The following is a 16,817-nucleotide window of genomic DNA, read 5'->3' as shown; positions in this document are numbered from 1 at the left end:
TCATGGGAAACATATTTGGTATTTTGCATTCTCCGAAAACTGATAATCAAATGTTTAGGCCGGATCAATGATATCTCCAACAGTTGGAATTCGTAAATACTATCATGAATGTATTGTTCATATCAATTGTTTAGCAAAATTCACCCCCTTTTGCCAAGTTGAAAAATACCTTAGAGGGCAAAAAATGAGCTGTCGATTAGCTATTCACAAGTAGGTCAATCTTGTGATGTTCAGGTCATGAGACTTTTCCGTGCACGAGTGCTGTAAGAATTTAAAGATTCGAGAAAAAAACGGTGAAAATATTAGTGTTAGTTAATATTTTGGGAACAACACCGGCTTTTTCACTGTCATGTGACACTGCTCCAAAATGATTTCGGCAACACTTTACTTAGGAAGGTAAAAAAAAGTACCTCGGTTTTGAAGGACAATAAATTGCCTGTCGTGGGCGAGAATATCTGTTTTACTCATTAAATCAGTGGTTGACTTACTTTCGAAGAGTGGTCAACAAAATTTGAATTTGAAAGGAAATGTTTGTAAAAGTTGAGTATTGTTTTTGGTTCGTTACATATCAATTGCCTTCACGGAGTATTTTAATGACATAATGTCACAGGAGTGAATAGTCTTTTATTAAATAAATCCTACATATTCTCGTTTGGGTGTCTGGTTTATTCTGACAGAAGCAAGCTTGTAATCTAGGAGAATTTACCTGCCAATCTTAATTGTTTAAGAACCGGATTCAAGTGACACTTTGAAAGGAAATTCCTTGACACGTTCAAAGCAGCGAACAGTACACAAAACAGACGGTCACGTCCTTGGCCAGTGATCTCAAAGACTATTCCTATTGGAAGCAAACATTTCATTTAAATATGACTGGAATTGAGCAAGACGGATAACTTCTAGATAGGAATCATCAGGTACATTTTAATTGCAATAAAAAAAATTAAAGGTGGGGCTCTCTGTTGTCTTCGAGAATCTTTATTTGCAACTTTTACCTTGACCTTAACAACTTTCAAAGGTGATAAAAATGATTCTTACACTGAAATTCGTTCGCTGCCCCAATAACAGGTGCGAATACAATGTTCGTGCTTCAAGTCTGGCTTCAAGGAATATCGTTTCTAGGTCGAATATCGAATACAACCTTGACCTTGCCGTGAATGCATTTAATCTGCTGTTAAGTCACGTGTGTTTTTGAATGCCTCACACATAAAAAGTTGTGAATGGACATTGTACTTCAGTTCGGCAAGAACTAGAAACCCACGAGACTTTGTAGCGGCGAAAACTTGGCAACTGGATGTTTTTCTATAAACACAATTTGGGAGGTATTCGATCCAAAGGGCAACAACGGTGTACTTCGACTTTTTCTATGCTTTCTTTGGTAAACTTTCAAAACCAAACCGCAGGCTATGAGAAGATATGACGGAAGTTAACCTTTAGTTAAAGGGTTTATGAAATTCTTCTTGAAAACGAATTCGGTGCTGTCATTGAAGGATTGTAAACTCATCAAACTGTTAACGATGAAATTATGTGGTTTTAATTTTGAACGCGACCGTGAGCCCTTCGTGAGAGCGTTTCGCTGGGACAAAGGACTAACGCTCGAGACGTCAGCTCACAATCACTCTTGCAGCGCCTTTACCTCTGTCAACTCGTTTCACTTCACTTCTCACCGAACCGACGCAGCACCACCATTTGTCAGCGGTATTAGGGAGTTGTAATTAAGGGACTCTGAGATCTACCAAGGCGACGGCGACGAAAACGTCTCTTTAACTTTGCACAACCCTTAGTCTTACGCGGTTATTTCATCTCGTTCAATCCGTTCAATGTGGGAGCATTATCCTAAAATTGAATTTATACGAGCGGTTTCAAAGTAAAAATTTTGAATAAAAGATTTGCATTTGTACGCTCACGTTGTCCTTAAAACCCTAAATTTGAAGATTTCATGTTGTTGTTGTTGTGTAGAGTACAGCAATACAATGCGTTCCGCACGTGCGGCACGATTCTCTTTCCCCTTTTAACCAATGATATTATTGTTTTGTACCGTTGCCGTTGCCTTAGCCGTAGTCATTTCTGAAAAGGAACTTCAAGATCTGCGACGTCGACAAAAACTTCACCTCAAAATATAACTCTGCTCTGTCGTACGTCTTTCACGAATATTCTCGTGATCTCGTTCACGTCCTTAAAGTGGGCGAAGTATCATAAACAAGCGGTTTCAGAGTAAAAATGTAGAATGAATGAAAGATTTGCATTTGTACGCTCAAGTTGTCATTAACACTTCAAGTTCCGCAAAAAAATCCGTGCCGGGAGTGCAGCACGATTATTTTTCCTCTTTTAACCAGTGACATTATTGTTTTGTGGCGTTCTCGTTGACAACCGCGTTGTAGATCTTAAAGTAAAGTCCCTAAACGACGATGCCTCCGCCTACGACGGCAACGCCAGAAAGCAATAATATTATTGGTTTAGAGATGAAAAGAGGGTTGTGCTGCACGTGCGGCACGCTTTTTTGTACATTTCTTTCGTGTACTGTGCAAAACAACATCGCGAAACAAAGGTTTTGACGACAACTTGATGAGGGGGTTTTCACGTTACGTCATCGCAGCCATGTTGGTGGACACAAAAAAAAGATCTCTCCATGATTAGCTTCTTTTGTTCGTCCACCAGCAATTGTACATTGCAGCATTGTTATCTGTCTCTCTAGAAATTGGTTGCAAACCATCTATACAGCAGTGAGTGAATTTTTTTCATTTTCTACCTTGCAAATATTGTACTCGTACAAGATGCAATAATCGCTGATTCTTAAGACATCGCGGCAAAGCTTTATTTTGAAGCCGACGTTCTCGTAGCCGTACGTAACCCGCGTTGTAGTTGAGTTTCGTAATTAAACTTCATAATTTTCCTTGAAACTACATGCTAAATTCAGTTTTCATCCTTAAGTATTGCTAGTGGCTTGCAAAAGAAACCTTGATCGTTGGACATTGAAGCCGAATCATTGAGGAAGTGATAAATTCTTATTGACTCACGCCGTCACATTCTCCTCAAACAGCTTAAATGCAGGGGAATTTAGGTTTTTGAATTTTATGTTTTCGGAATGAAAGCACTGAAAGGACAATGGAAATTGACTGATATGCCCATCGTAAGCTAATGGCCTTATACGCCCACTGGCGCGACGAGAAAGGATAGTGATGAGCTACCTAAACAATGCTGGGTCATCATTAGCTTGTCCACAAATACTTGAAGGATTCCGGTCAGGGTTGCCAGTGATAACGTTCTGTGATAAAATATAATTGATTGACGAAGGAAGTTATAGTTTCGCCCACTAAAAAGCAATACTAGTTCCGCTCAGTAAAAGGGTTAATAAACCCAAGATAAATATAATAAATGATATTCATTATCCAAAAGATATTGCGCAGTCATGAATGCGACGTAGAATGAAAGTTGATTGGCTAACCAACTCATGACACGATGTAAATTCGTGTATGTTACAGCAAGTTTGCTGTTGGTTAGTTGCCTCTTAATTATACTTACTCCTACGTGTTTTCATTTAAGGCAGAGACTGATTCTCAAAGCCTACCGTTGTGATCTAACATACTGCCATAGGCTCGATCATTCGCCCCTCAGGCGTGGGCTTCTTTCCCGAAAATCGAGCGTAACTTAACTGGCCGACAAATCGCAAAATATATTTTAACTGCGGTCTGGGTGTTCACAGACATCAAGAACTCGACGCCTCATTATCAGTGTCTGATTAAGTTAGCTTGTCACACTAGTCAGTAGAGCTGTACAAGCAAAGGACATTTCATAACTGAATTGCGGGACCATTTGGAACATCTCTGCCCCTCGCCCTCCCCTCCTCAGTCTTGGAATGGCACTACATCTAACAAATAAGTCCATATAAACTCTTGTTCTTCGACGTTCTTTAGTCATCCAAGATTAATTAGAAATCTTGAAAACAAAAATAGCAGTGAGTTTTATTTCTAATGAGGCCATCTTGAGTGAAAGTCGAACCGTTTGCTTTTGATTCAAATTCCCCAGGGGGCTTTGGGAAAGGACACGGAACACAGTATGGGAAACGAGGGATATCTTTTCAAAACTGTCATTGAACAAGGGAAATGTTTTGTTTTATTCGGGAATAAGGGAATAGTGATTTTCTGAGTTGTGAAAAAAAAGGCCATTCCTGATTGGCGAAGGGATAAATATCTGTTGTGGAATTTCACTTATGTCCACAAATTTACGCAATCAGGTACATATTTTAGAAGAAGAAGAGGACACGGAAACAGGATTTCTGAGAAACGGGCAAATTCACAAAAGGTTATTTTGGAGAACATCTTCAGTTTCTAGGATACTAAACTAAACTAAACAGGCCCTGCTGTAAACATCTTTCCTTTCAGACAATTGGGGACTGCCAAAGGAACAACTCAACGAGATCTAGTGTTTTTTATTCATTGGCCAAAAGCATAGATAAGGCGTCTTTTGCAGCCGTTGTACGGTCCATGTGTTATCTCGGAACACAGCACCACAGCCATATGGAGTTACTGTGAGTCGGTCAAAACCGGAGTATCCAGAGAAAGACCCTCGAGTCAGGTTGACATCGAGTGAAACTCAGCCCAAATGTGATCCCAAAAGAGGGAACAAGGAGTACTAGGGAACAGATATAGAGTGTTTTCACGTGACGTCACAGCGGCCATGTTGGTGTCCCTTTACAAAGGAACGGCGGCCATGTTGGTGTCCCAACTAATCCTCCGGGAATCGAGCTCTATTATCATGCAAACGCTTTCTTTTGTTTCAATGGAAAAACGAGGTTACTGATCACGTGAGTGAAAACACTCTATACCCTTTGTTAGTATAATTTTCAGAGGTGAATATAAGAATTTAGTGTTATATTCACCCCGCTACCCGGTGAATATAACATTTTGGAGGTGCGGCTGCTCCGCCAATCAAGCACTTTTCGTGCCCTTTTATCTTGTTTTAGCCCGTTGTTTTGCACTTTCTTGATATTCACCGCTGAAAATTACACTAAAACGATTATTCGCCTCAGGCTCAGTAAATAATGGGGAATATTTACCTCCACTACGTCTCTGTAAATATTCACCAATATTCAAAATCTGTAAGCTATATTAACTTCAACCTTTTATCCCCCAGGGAATTCGAAATAATGAGATACATGCAAGGTCCTCTCCATGTATTACCCTCCTTGGCCGCATATCTTAATTTATAGGAGAAAAGCACCAACTCAGGACTGAATTGTTCTTTGCTGCGAAGAGCGTGTTTGGCGGAGATTTGAGACATCCTACAGGGTTGTGAACAAGGAAGGGTTGAGAAATGGTTGGGAGCTAAGCTTTATCTTTGCTATGCCAGAAGAACATAAACAGTTGTCTCTATATAAAATAAGCACTGACTTTCTCTTTGGTTATCGTGTCTCATACGGTTTTCCGATGTTAGCGCTCGTTATCAACTTGTATTAGTTTATGCCCTTTTCAACAAGTCAGCTTTCCTGAGCCTTTCCCAGCAAACTACCCAGCTGTCTCAATGATTTGGGATTTCAAAGGTCCAGCACAATCTCAAGCTGTCTAGAAAACAAAACACATTTTAAAAAACTTTGAGTCATGTCACCGGATGACATTCTCTCAAAGAGCTGATTGTCCTTTCGCCTTTCGTTTGAAAGTGAGTGTGAAATTTTTCGTTTCAGTGGCATGATAAACTCTCTGGTCCGATGATAGGGTTAAATATTTTCCAACCATGCAAGCCTTCAAAGGCTTTTTCATTTTGGTATTCCATTTGAAAAGAAGCCAAACTTCACGTTGATTACTGCCAGTTAACCGGCTTGCCCGGTTATCTAGGATCAAATTAAGGGACCCCAATTGCTACATGATTTCCGGGACGAGATCTGGCAGATTGTCCCCACAGTTTCAATGGAATGTTCTGTGCCTTCGAAAGATCGACCACAACTAGTAAACTGTAGATAAGTGTTGATAACCTACCAGCAGGATCTCCTTTGAGTCAAAGTTTCTGCGGCAAATTCAGTGGCGCTTGTTCAAATCTAAGGGAGATTACGAAACTGCAATTTTAATACATAAAGTGAACGAAGAACTTTGCCCAACGTAAATTTCGGAACGTTTTCAAATAAACTCACATAGATATTTCTGGTTTTGAAATACCGAGGTTCAATTCTGTGGCATGTCAACAGCAATTTGAGCGCGAGCCGAACTGAACAAATGACACTTGCTGAAGTGCGTTGTGGTGGGCTCGAGATGAGTTAGTCAGTACAGGGCCCCCAATCAGCTTCAAAACGACTTGTTCCGAATGTGGAAAATATTGGTTTGTCTGAGGCAAACGAACAGAGAGCATTGTGCGTAAACACACGAATCCCGATCGAGGCCAAAATTAAAAGATAGAGATCAAATAGCGAGATATTTGGGACTTTAGGAATTGAAAAATTTGGCACTGGAAAATATTTGAATTTGAAAGGCAGGCTTCATGCGGTCGTGAATGAGGGGGAAAAATTGTGATGTCTATGATTCTTCTGATGTCAATCAACGCGAGTTATGCGTACATAAGCACGTGCATAAGACGACAAAGGAAACTGTTCTCTAGAGTGACAACGTACATGACTTAGCTTGTACGTTGTCACTCTAGAGAACAGTTTCCTTTGTCGTCTTATGCACGTGCTTATGTACGAATAACTTATGAACAAACGAAAGGTAGATTTCCTTGAGAATATCACGTGGTCTGAAATGGGAAAACAAAAGTTACAAGCTAAAGAGGTCTATTAAGGAAAAAACCATTAAAAGGACCATGAAGTAAGTCGCATACAACAGTGACTCTGTGAACGGAAACATCTTGGTTGCGTGAAACAGCGATTGGTCCCGCTGTGGTACAAGCCTGAGCAAAACCACTAAAATGACCGCAATATGCCAAAAATAGATAAAAATAAAGCCCCGCTGACAAGGAGAAAAAAGTTGTTCTTATCGAATGTGTCTGCTTTGGAAAAATGCAGCCTAATGATGATGAAAATTTTAGACAAGGTTAATTCTAGGAGGAATTTTGCCAAACATTACTAAAATCATGCGAAAGTAAACATTTCTGAACGAGCTCTTGATGATAACGTAATTATAACGACATCGCGTTCAAACGGCACGTTTTGCTATCGAAGGGTTTTCCTGGAGTTTCCCAAAATTGTCGCCGGATGTAATAGCGACTAAAGCTGAGTTCGTCATTATTTATCCACGGGTCAAAGATTTTGAGTGTTGAGTCTTAAGAGGTTTCATTTTTATATTTTCTGATCTTCTTTGTCTCAATATTTTATCGATCGTGATAACCTGTGAGTTGCATTTCCGATGTACGCGCGAAAAAAACCAAAAATGTAAACACAAGCATTCTCTAGTCTAGGAATATTGACTTTTGCGTGTATTTTAATTCGTGGATATGTTATTTTGTATATTATTACCTTCCGCCAGCTGAAAAAAAAAAAGGGAAATTTAGTAAAGGTGAAATAAGCCGTCTTCAACTGACTAAGATTCGTTAGTTTTATCAGAAAATTCAATCGAAGCGGATTTCTAATTAAAATATTTATACGAGATAGGGTCTGGTCACCTCAAAGGTATCAAAAGAAGCTCGGGGATAATAAATTAAAGGACGTATTGAGGAATATATTCTCAATATTACAGCTTGCCGCATGATCGGCAAGTGAATATTAGAAGCCTTCTTCCTTAACTGGGCATGTTTTTCGTCTGGTGGTAGAATGTGGGCGACATATTTAAATTTGTCTGCGTGCCTGAGCTAGCCTGGATAGACGTAAATGACAGTCAATTGTTTCCGTTCCCCACCCGGACATAAGAAGAAGAAGGATTGTGTTTTGGTTTACAAGGATGAGAAAAATGCTACCTGAGAGTTTTTTCAATCAATCGAGAGGAATCAGAAAATCAATGGATCTAAATTTAATTTTCTGTCAGCATAGCTTTCTCCTGATGTTGCAGATAATTTCGATAGCTGTCAGCGTGTTGTGTCCCTTTTTTCCCACGTGGAGCTCCAAAGCAACCATGTGAATTTACTCGTTATAACCTCGCCTGTGCTGATTGGACAGCTTCTGAATTTCCATAACCTCGTGATTTCCTTATTGTCTTTTGGCCAATCAAATTGCCGAGATTTGGCGTGTGATTTTCTATGACGTTGGGGCGCGTGACATATATCTTGTTTTCGTTTTGATAATATTTACGATCCTCGGACAGCACATGCAGAGGGAGTTTTTTATCTTTCAAACTTCGTTTTCTGGCACGGGAAATATTCACCAAAACAAAGGCCATGAATATCGAACAGCTTCTTGAAGCTGCCAAAATCATTGAGCAGAGGGATGAAGGTAAGTTTTGTGCCTTTCTCTGCGAAAATTTCGTGGCACATGTTGTCCTCACACCCCGCTAATATCCTCTTTCCGCCCCAAACTATAGCGAAGAAGCAAACTCAGGCGTCTGTCAAACGTGATAGAAAGCCCACGAAACGGTCTCAGAGTTACAGGTAGGAGTCATGTCCTTGTACACCTTTAGTTAAAAGATAACATTTCAGTTATTCTGCCACGTTTGCGTGCGTCGTTGAAACCCTTGCGCTCCGAATTATGGCGCCCAATGTTTTGTTCGGTGTACCTTATGTACACAGCAGATGTGAAGTCGTTTAACAGGCCTATCTATCAGCTGTCCTCTCATGAAATCGTTTGAGGACTTGTAGGATTTCGGCAATAACGAATGAAACGAGCATAGGTTGTAAATTTCAGGCTCGCTCAGGACTGAAATTGATTATGTCAAGCAAGCATCTTCTGTCCTTTGCGAAAACCGCTTCGTTTGGCAGTTTGCTCCCAGGGTATTCCCCTAAGATGTCACACTGGGGTTAAATATGTGAAGGCAGTTTTGGTCGTCAAATGTTATGTTGACAGTGTGTCGGACCTGTAAACCCTCTTCAATATTCGTAAAGTGTGGGTCAGAGTTTTCGAGACGAACGGCTTTGCTTTTCTCTCCCTTGAAGCTTCATGTATGTTTTATAAACAAGGCTTTACGTCGAGAACTAGAATTGTTCGTTTTATTTACATACTTTATGGAAATTATATTTATCCAATAAACTTGCTATTGAAGCGTTCTCTAATGCTTCGTTGACTAACGACAACGTTTTGCTTTCTTCTGCACCTATTCACGTCCTCTGCAACCCACTGTCAACGCTACCAGCCGTACAACTCACAACCAGTTGGAAAAAAACCGGTAAGTACTCAAGATCAGCCCCCGCACATAAAACGAATCGGCCAACAGTTAAATTCTTTAGGCAGAAACTTTCCAAAACAAAATATTATGTAAATCTTGTTACTTGTGCCTTCGGTAGGGGTTTCCTCATCCCAAATGTCTCCTATTTTTTGCCACGTGGCCTATCAAAACAACAGAATATGCACGTGCAAAATTCACACCATATATGCGCGCGTGAGACGAATATCCTCCATTTCTGATTTAAAAATATTGGATGTTTGCTCATAATTTACTCCAGTAAAATAGATTTCAGGTCGTTGAATTCTTAGAAAACAAGAGTTATCCGTGTGTTGTGCAGATTTTGGCGCTAAAATATATTTATCTGTTTTAGTAAATTTACATGGGTTTTGTTTTGTTCCAGTGCAATTATTATTGCCCGGTACCCGTTGAGGGGAAAAAATTTTCCTCTTATATCGTCAGACAGACAAGTTCAATCAAAATTAAATGTAGCGTGTGTCCTAGGTTTTTAAAAGTTTAAATTGCGTTATGCCTGAAGATAACACGGAAATTTTCACAAACAAGGGAAACTCTTAATTTGAAGACCTACGTAACGTGAAAATCACGCTATCCAGTTTTTTTTTACAAATTTCTTTTGGTGTTAGATCAAATAAAAACATTTCACGGACGACTGATCTCCAAACCATTGTTGTTAAAGGAAATGACAGGTTTCATTTGCCGTAAAACTTAAATTGTTGAGTATTTCATTTCAAAAATGAAAGGAAAAAAATCTTGGCGACAGGTTGACATTCTAGTCTTTTATTTGTTTCTCTGTCAGACGCGCTCATCTCAGAGATTGTCTTGAATTGCTAAAAGAACTGGTTCCTTCGCCTCCCGAACATCAGAAGGCAACAACTTTGGCTTTGCTTCAGAGCGCGCAGCAATACATCCAGGTAATTACGGTATTTGATTTCTTGTACTTCTCTAAAACCGATACAACCCAGCCTCTGCAACATCAAACGTTTAGCACGTAATATTTGTTAATTGGTCTCTCGCTTGTAACCTGAGAATTCTACAGGTTTGCCAAATATATTGCAAATCTGCCATGTTTGTAGCTTTGAATCAGAGGCAGATGTTTTCTTTGAATATGCAGGTAGAAGGAAAACCCAAACAAAGTCCACAAACCAAAAATTAAACTAATTCAGACAAATGTAAACTTTCATGTACATCGTTAACCATGAAAACTTTTTTCCTCGTCTGGAGAATGTTTAAAGGAAAAAAAAATATATTGCCTGTTCTGTATGCTTGTATACAACAATACAAGCTTAGTGTGTATTTTGCATAACAATAGTTGCAAGTCTCAACTGCTGATTCCTACGTAGTTTTTTTGGCAAGTAATTTATTTCTCAGAGATTTTGGAAATTATTCTTTGTATGCCTTAGTGACTTTACAGTGTGTATCAAAAACATGCCTGAAAAAAAAAAACAGTTTATGTGATAATGCAAAATTGTATGCAAAACATGCTTAGAGCTGTCTTGATTATTATTTTAAATCCTGGTTTTGAAATTTTAATTACTCTTAGAAACACAACACGCCATTTTTAGCAATCGTCTATTCAGGATAGAGAACAAGCCTACTGGCCTGGGCTGACTGAAGTAGTAAAGAACTGCACACCCTTTTGTTTATCAAGGTCTTTTCCCATGTAACAGTGGTTGGGTGAATCGTTTGAATATTAAGATTCATTGGATAAGGCCAGGTGGGAAATGTCCATGGATTACTTTCTGTTGGTGTCAGTGTAACTAGTCAGTACTGTTAGATAGTTTTTTTTTTTGCAGTAGTTTTGAAAATTAATTTCTTCTTGTGCAACAATTGAAAATTATGTCTTTATTTCATGTATATTCATTCTACTTTGCATGCAATTTTGCTCAACTACTAGTCAGTCCACTTGAGTTAAGATATCCAGCTGATGCCAAGTGAGGTCTTGCTGTGCACCATGTGTGTGCATAGGTTGGGGCTTCAAATAAATTTGTGAAAAATTGCAGCTGTATTTGGGAGCTGTAATTAATAATTGTGTTCTACTGTAAAGCAGTCTTTGTGGAATGGGTTAGACTGATTTGAAGGGGAAAATTGTTATACAGGCTGATTGCCCAAGCACCTGATTAGGTAGATATCTTACCAAACACTGCATCAAGCATACTTGCTCTTGATGGCTATTGAAACAACATGGTGAATGAAATGTTTCGTTATTGTGTCCTTGTTTATTGGGTGGTTCAATGTTTTTGTTTGATTTAAATAAAGGAGTGTTGAAAAATTTTAAGCCAAGAAACTCAAAGCCATGGATAGTTACAGTCAAGCTACGTCACATTTGACTAGTAGTGTTGAAATGTGAACTGAGTATTCAAATCTGCATCCCAGTTTTGAACTGATTCTGGATTTTCCTTGGATATTTCATCGATAGATTGCAAATACTTAGCAATGAACTTTCATTTTATGATAAAAGAAACTGTTTGAAAAGTAACTATTTCAAGCATTTGATGAATTATTGTTCAGTTATTGTGCATTTTTCGCAACCAACTTTTGAACAAATCTTCAAGATTCCATTAAAATCTTGGAAGCTCCAAAGAGGAATTCAGGTGTTCATTTCAGTCTCGTGGATACTGGTCACGCCTGACATAGCTCGACTGTAATCTGTCTTTTAATTAATAATGGGATGGAAATACCATTGTTTTAACTGTAGACTTCTCTGAGAAATTAGATGCGGTGCTGCTATTGTCAGGGGCAATAAGAAGTTTAATTTGTTTTTTCTACAAATGTACATTCTATAGTGTGCTTTAAACCAGGAAATTGTCATTTTGTTGGTACTTTCTAAAGTTTATTGCCTTAATTTGCCCAATAACAGTAAGTACATGTAACATTTTCATAGTGTGCATGAATGATTGACGAGTGGGACAGTGAAGACTTTCCATAGATGGTTTATGACAATCATTTTCCCCTGGGTTTGCCAAATGTTCACAAATCATATTGAATAGAACTTAATACAGTCAAACCTGTGTATAACAATCACCCTTAGGAAATGACCAATGCAAATGACTGTTACATACAGGGTGACCGCTTGTCACTGCATCGTAAGTAATTTTTATGAAACAGAAATTTGACGCTGAATGCTATCAAGGGCAGTAAAAGCTGTCGACTTGCCGACTTCAATTACAGTGTAATAGAGAACTCTGTATATAGAATTCAAAAGTGATTAAAAGCCTAGTATGGCAAATAAAGGAGCTACTTTACAGAAACTGTTGTTTGCAGAAAGTGAAAATGACCCGCCGCCAAGCGGTGGGTCTAATTTGCAGGTCGCAGGTCACGGGTTGCAGGTCATTGTTTCACCAATACAGAAAGTATCCTAAACATTCATAAAAGCTAACCTTAGGCCTAGAAACTTTTGTTTAGGCCTAAGTAGGCCTAAGGTTAACTTTTAAGAATGTTTAGGATACTTTATGTATTGGTGAAACAATGGCCCGCGACCTGCAACCTGCAAATTAGACCCACCGCCAAGAGTAGGACATTGGCACTTGAGACTTTGTTCAATTATCGCAGGAATGTGTTGGATGACGTGTTGTAGTTGTGTTGAGTGAGCAGTTGAATAATCTTGTCTTGATTATCTATTCGTTATTCAAGTTGGTGACAATTGTAGTGTATATGCAGGTACATAATAATGAAATTGTGGGTTCGGGAAGTCTAAAGGGTGACCATGTCTGTTCTATACAGGTGATTGCTGTATACAGGTCAACTTTACATTAATTACTAGAAGACACCATTTTTGGGAAGTTGTTTGGTGACCGTAATTTACAGTGTGACCACTATAGACAGCGCCATTGTACACAGTCAGGTTTGACTGTATCTATAAGCATTGATCCCAGACTTTATCTGCTCCCATATTTGACCTCAACAAAGAGAAAAACTATCCACACAATAAGCCTGTCAGCTCTGTTTATATATTAGAAACAGAAGAGAGCTTTTGTTTTCCTAAACAATGAAATAATAATTATTATTGAAGTGGCCTAAACAATGAAATAATGAAATACCGTAAATATAATTATTATTATTGAAGTGAAGTTATTATTATTGAAGGTGGCCTCTCCTATAAGCCTGGTGGTTTCCTGAGGTCTCCTCGCCTAACAACCTGCTGTATGCTTTTTTAAAATCTGTTATACACATAAAGGCAAATAAATGATGATGATGAAGTGGGACCATACCTAACTGCTCTTTATTCGATTTGACAGATTGGTAATTTACCGTAAAACATTTTGCTGTTTACTTGCATTGATACTGCTAGATTCTTCTAATTATGACACATTGTCAGTGGAGACCTTTGTAGACCAGTGAATCCATGTTCCCCCCCTCCCCCCCCACCACCCCTAGTGCATAGTAAATCTCAATCTGGACCATTTCTTATGTCATTAATTATGTACAATCTTTGTCATTGTCGCCTTTATATGGAAAGGAAGCCAAACTACATGTAACTGTAAGTTGGGCTGCCTCGCAGTTAGGTATCTGGACAATGGGTGATACCTAAACCGGTGATTTGGTAGAATAATAATTTGACCTCAACGTTCCCGTCCTTTATTTGTTTACAAACATCATGGCTGAAGGGACATTTATAATGTGCACAATTTTGAGCAACAGAGAACATTTCATTTATATTGTGGGCTAATTGCTCTCCAGGTACTTCAAATGTCAGAAAAGGAAGCACTAGATACAAAGAGACGTTTAAATCAGGAAAGGTATGCACTTCAGAGAAGACTAGCCCTCCTTCAAGGCAGCGAAAAGCCAGCCATGATTGGTGTAAAGAGGCCGCGTCATTCAGAAGGAGAGTCTTCAATGAGCAGTGAGGAAATTGATGTAGAAAATGATGAAGAAACTGGATATGCCAGCAGTGAGTCTGATGATCGTTTCAGCATTGGAAGTAGCACTGGCAGTGATGGTGGGTTAACAGCAAATTCCAGAAGAGTTTAGTGTTAAGCTAACCTCTGGCACGAAATTCAGTGATGTCATTAATGGCTTCTGCTTGTCTTGTTTAATTGATGTTAAATTCAGGTAATTAGGGTATGATAATAGGAATAGCTCTTCCTTGATGAAAATGATTCATAACTGTTAATTACTTTTGATACAAAGTTGGCACTGTATCAGTTTATTAATAGGTAGGTGACCCTCTGTCTGTTGCTAAGCTGTTAGAAATGAAGTGTTTGTAAACAACCAGGCAAAAGATTTCTGGAAGAGCTGTGGTTGTAATCTTTTTTCTGGGTAGGGTACTGGGGTCCATGATACATTCCAACTTACGCTTAACAGACAAAATTGTTGTCTGGTCCTTTTTATCTTATTCCAACTGCCAGCAGGCTGAAGTTGTTGTTATTTGTTTTGTCAAGTGGTCTGTAATGAAGGAATCTTGAAAAACAGTTTTCTTGTGTGTACCTCAGTGGAGGAACCAGTAATAATAATTTTAGGATTGTCTTTTTGTATCAAAGATATTTCCCATCGAATACCTTCTTGAAAGGCTTCTTGAATGTCCTGTTCACTTACTTCAGCAAACTTAATTGACTTAAGTTGACATTAATCAACCATCCCATTTCCCAAGATGGGATATAAAAAAAATCAAAATCCTCTATTCATTGTGAAAGGGGAGAAGAAAAAGTGTTGGGTGGTTAACATATCTTAAATAACTATTAATATTATTCATATCACACGACAGTTGAATTTGGGAAGGGGGCAATTCCATAATTTTTATGGTGTCAAGAAAACAGCAATTCCCTAAAATTGTTTATCCATTCAATAAATTATTGAATTGCTCATCCAAGTACATTCTCCAAAGATTCAACAAGTTGATGACTTCACACTTGTCAGGGTAACTTCTAAATGTCAGTGTGAATTCATTAATATTATTTTGTTTATTATTTTGATGCAGTATCAGTCAGAAAAAAAGTTGTTTACACCTTGTGACAGTAATCCTAAAGGGGCCATTATCACTGATTGGCTTATTGTATGCATTCCAATGAGCATGTAACATTAAGGGGAAAATTGTTACCTTGAGGGCCCTTAGGAGTAACATCGCTAATTAAATAGCTTTTTTTTACTCCTGTGCAGCAAAACGTTTCAGTACTTCAATAGTACGTCACTCATTTCAGAATTTGCTTTAAGATTTTTACCTTAATCTCAAAAGTTGGGGGGAAAAGATTCCCTTGGTTTTCAGTCGTTTGTAAGTGTCTTGCAAATAAGCAACTTTTTGGTGGAATGGAAAGTAAACTTGGAAGGACAAAGATCTTAAAGCAAATCATCACAACATTTATTTACCAGTCTTCATCACTACAAGCCACAGGTCTGAGTATCTTGGGTAGGTAGTAGGAATGTTGATCATCCTATGCTGTTGTAAACCCCAGCATCCGAAAAAATTGTATTTTCTGCAGTCAAAACACCATGCAGAGAAAAGTAAATAAATCTAAGCCTTCCTGTAGATAATGTAAATTGCTTTATTACCAGTGTAAATTCCTCATATTAATTATCAAATACAGTGTTATATATATTAAACAACAGTAATAATTACAGCTATTTATGTGGGTTTTGAGGCAGTTTCACAAGGACCTCATATCTATCCAATCAAGTTTTGTGTCTGCAGAACTGCCATTGGTAGTGTTTGTATTTTTAATGTGATCTGTAAATAATGTGTATTTTTGAACTGAACAAAAGAAGTGTACCTAAGATGACATTTTTATAAATTATTATTGCCAGAGTTTCAAGGAATAGCAAATAAACATGTGTTAAACATCTTAAAAGGTTTCTTTGCTATTGTTATGTACATTGTACACACCTTCAAGGCCCTGCTTTCTTTTGCTGGCAGAGCAAACTTCCATATTCACTTCAAAATTCCACTTTCAATGCACCATGCCACTTGACAACGATGTTTGTCCCTCGTCTGTTGTAGGGGCATGGGTTTATTGCTAACATGACTTGTTAAAAAACTGCTTTGTATTAATACTGAAATGCAAATACCAACTAGGTTTTGTGGTGCTGAAATTTGACTACTGTGAAATACAAAATAATTTAGTTTAGGGACACTGCACGGTAATAGGCCAGTTTCGTATTCTAACGGTTGGACTGGATCTAGCATGAAATGGAGGCTAATGCGGGCAAATTAATTTGCATTTGAAAAGATTTGCCCGCATTAGCCTCCATTCCATGCTAGATCCAATCCAGCCGTGAGAATTCGAAAATGGTCTATTCCCCCTTCCCATTACATCTCAAGAATCCAAACTCCTTGAAGCTGCAACAAGCATGAATTTCGCATTAAATCTGTATTTTCTTTCTTACACCATTCACCCCAAAAGCGGCCATACTTATTATTTTACTCTGTTTAATGCCAGATGCTTTTACTTGTCAATGGGTTAAATGAATTAATAAATTATAATGTTAAAAAAGAATGGTAAAAATAAGTCTATCAGAAATGCTGCTGCTGATGATGACGAGGGTTTAAATTTCGGGGAAGATGGAGTAAACTGTGGCTTCCAGCAGAGCAAAAGGTTTCATTGTAAAAGTTTTGGGAACCTGTACACTGTATGGGAGGAG

The 16,817-nt window shown here is 38.4% G+C and overlaps 1 protein-coding gene and 1 long non-coding RNA gene across 2 annotated transcripts; one reads left to right on the top strand and one right to left on the bottom strand.

The window, feature by feature from the left end:
- Window positions 1–3,294: 3,294 nt before the first annotated feature.
- LOC138006419 (uncharacterized) lies at window positions 3,295–6,488 on the bottom strand. Its single transcript, XR_011123897.1, has 3 exons — window positions 6,122–6,488; window positions 5,970–6,028; window positions 3,295–5,558 (listed from the first exon to the last, which is right to left on the bottom strand). It is a non-coding gene; the product is annotated as an uncharacterized lncRNA (long non-coding RNA).
- A 1,695-nt stretch (window positions 6,489–8,183) lies between these two features.
- On the top strand, window positions 8,184–16,027 carry LOC138006418 (max dimerization protein 1-like). Its single transcript, XM_068852734.1, has 5 exons — window positions 8,184–8,344; window positions 8,433–8,499; window positions 9,198–9,230; window positions 10,045–10,159; window positions 13,926–16,027. The coding sequence occupies exons 1-5, from the start codon at window positions 8,290–8,292 to the stop codon at window positions 14,214–14,216; spliced, it is 561 nt and encodes a 186-aa protein (XP_068708835.1). The 5' UTR covers window positions 8,184–8,289; the 3' UTR covers window positions 14,217–16,027.
- The last annotated feature ends 790 nt before the right edge of the window (window positions 16,028–16,817 follow it).

The sequence above is a fragment of the Montipora foliosa genome, chromosome 6, assembly GCF_036669935.1.
Source record: "Montipora foliosa isolate CH-2021 chromosome 6, ASM3666993v2, whole genome shotgun sequence".
NCBI classification, from domain to species: Eukaryota; Metazoa; Cnidaria; class Anthozoa; order Scleractinia; family Acroporidae; genus Montipora; species Montipora foliosa.
The sequence above is the reverse complement of the archived record's forward strand: the minus strand, read 5'-3'. Positions and strand labels throughout refer to the sequence as shown.

Bases quoted from the DNA above. Each gene is read 5' to 3' on its own strand.
- LOC138006418 (XM_068852734.1), top strand. From the start codon at position 8,290: ATGAATATCGAACAGCTTCTTGAAGCTGCCAAAATCATTGAGCAGAGG. The intron at 8,500-9,197 runs GTAGGAGTCATG...CAACGCTACCAG, and splicing joins AAACGGTCTCAGAGTTACAG to CCGTACAACTCACAACCAGT. The intron at 9,231-10,044 runs GTAAGTACTCAA...TTTCTCTGTCAG, and splicing joins AACCAGTTGGAAAAAAACCG to ACGCGCTCATCTCAGAGATT.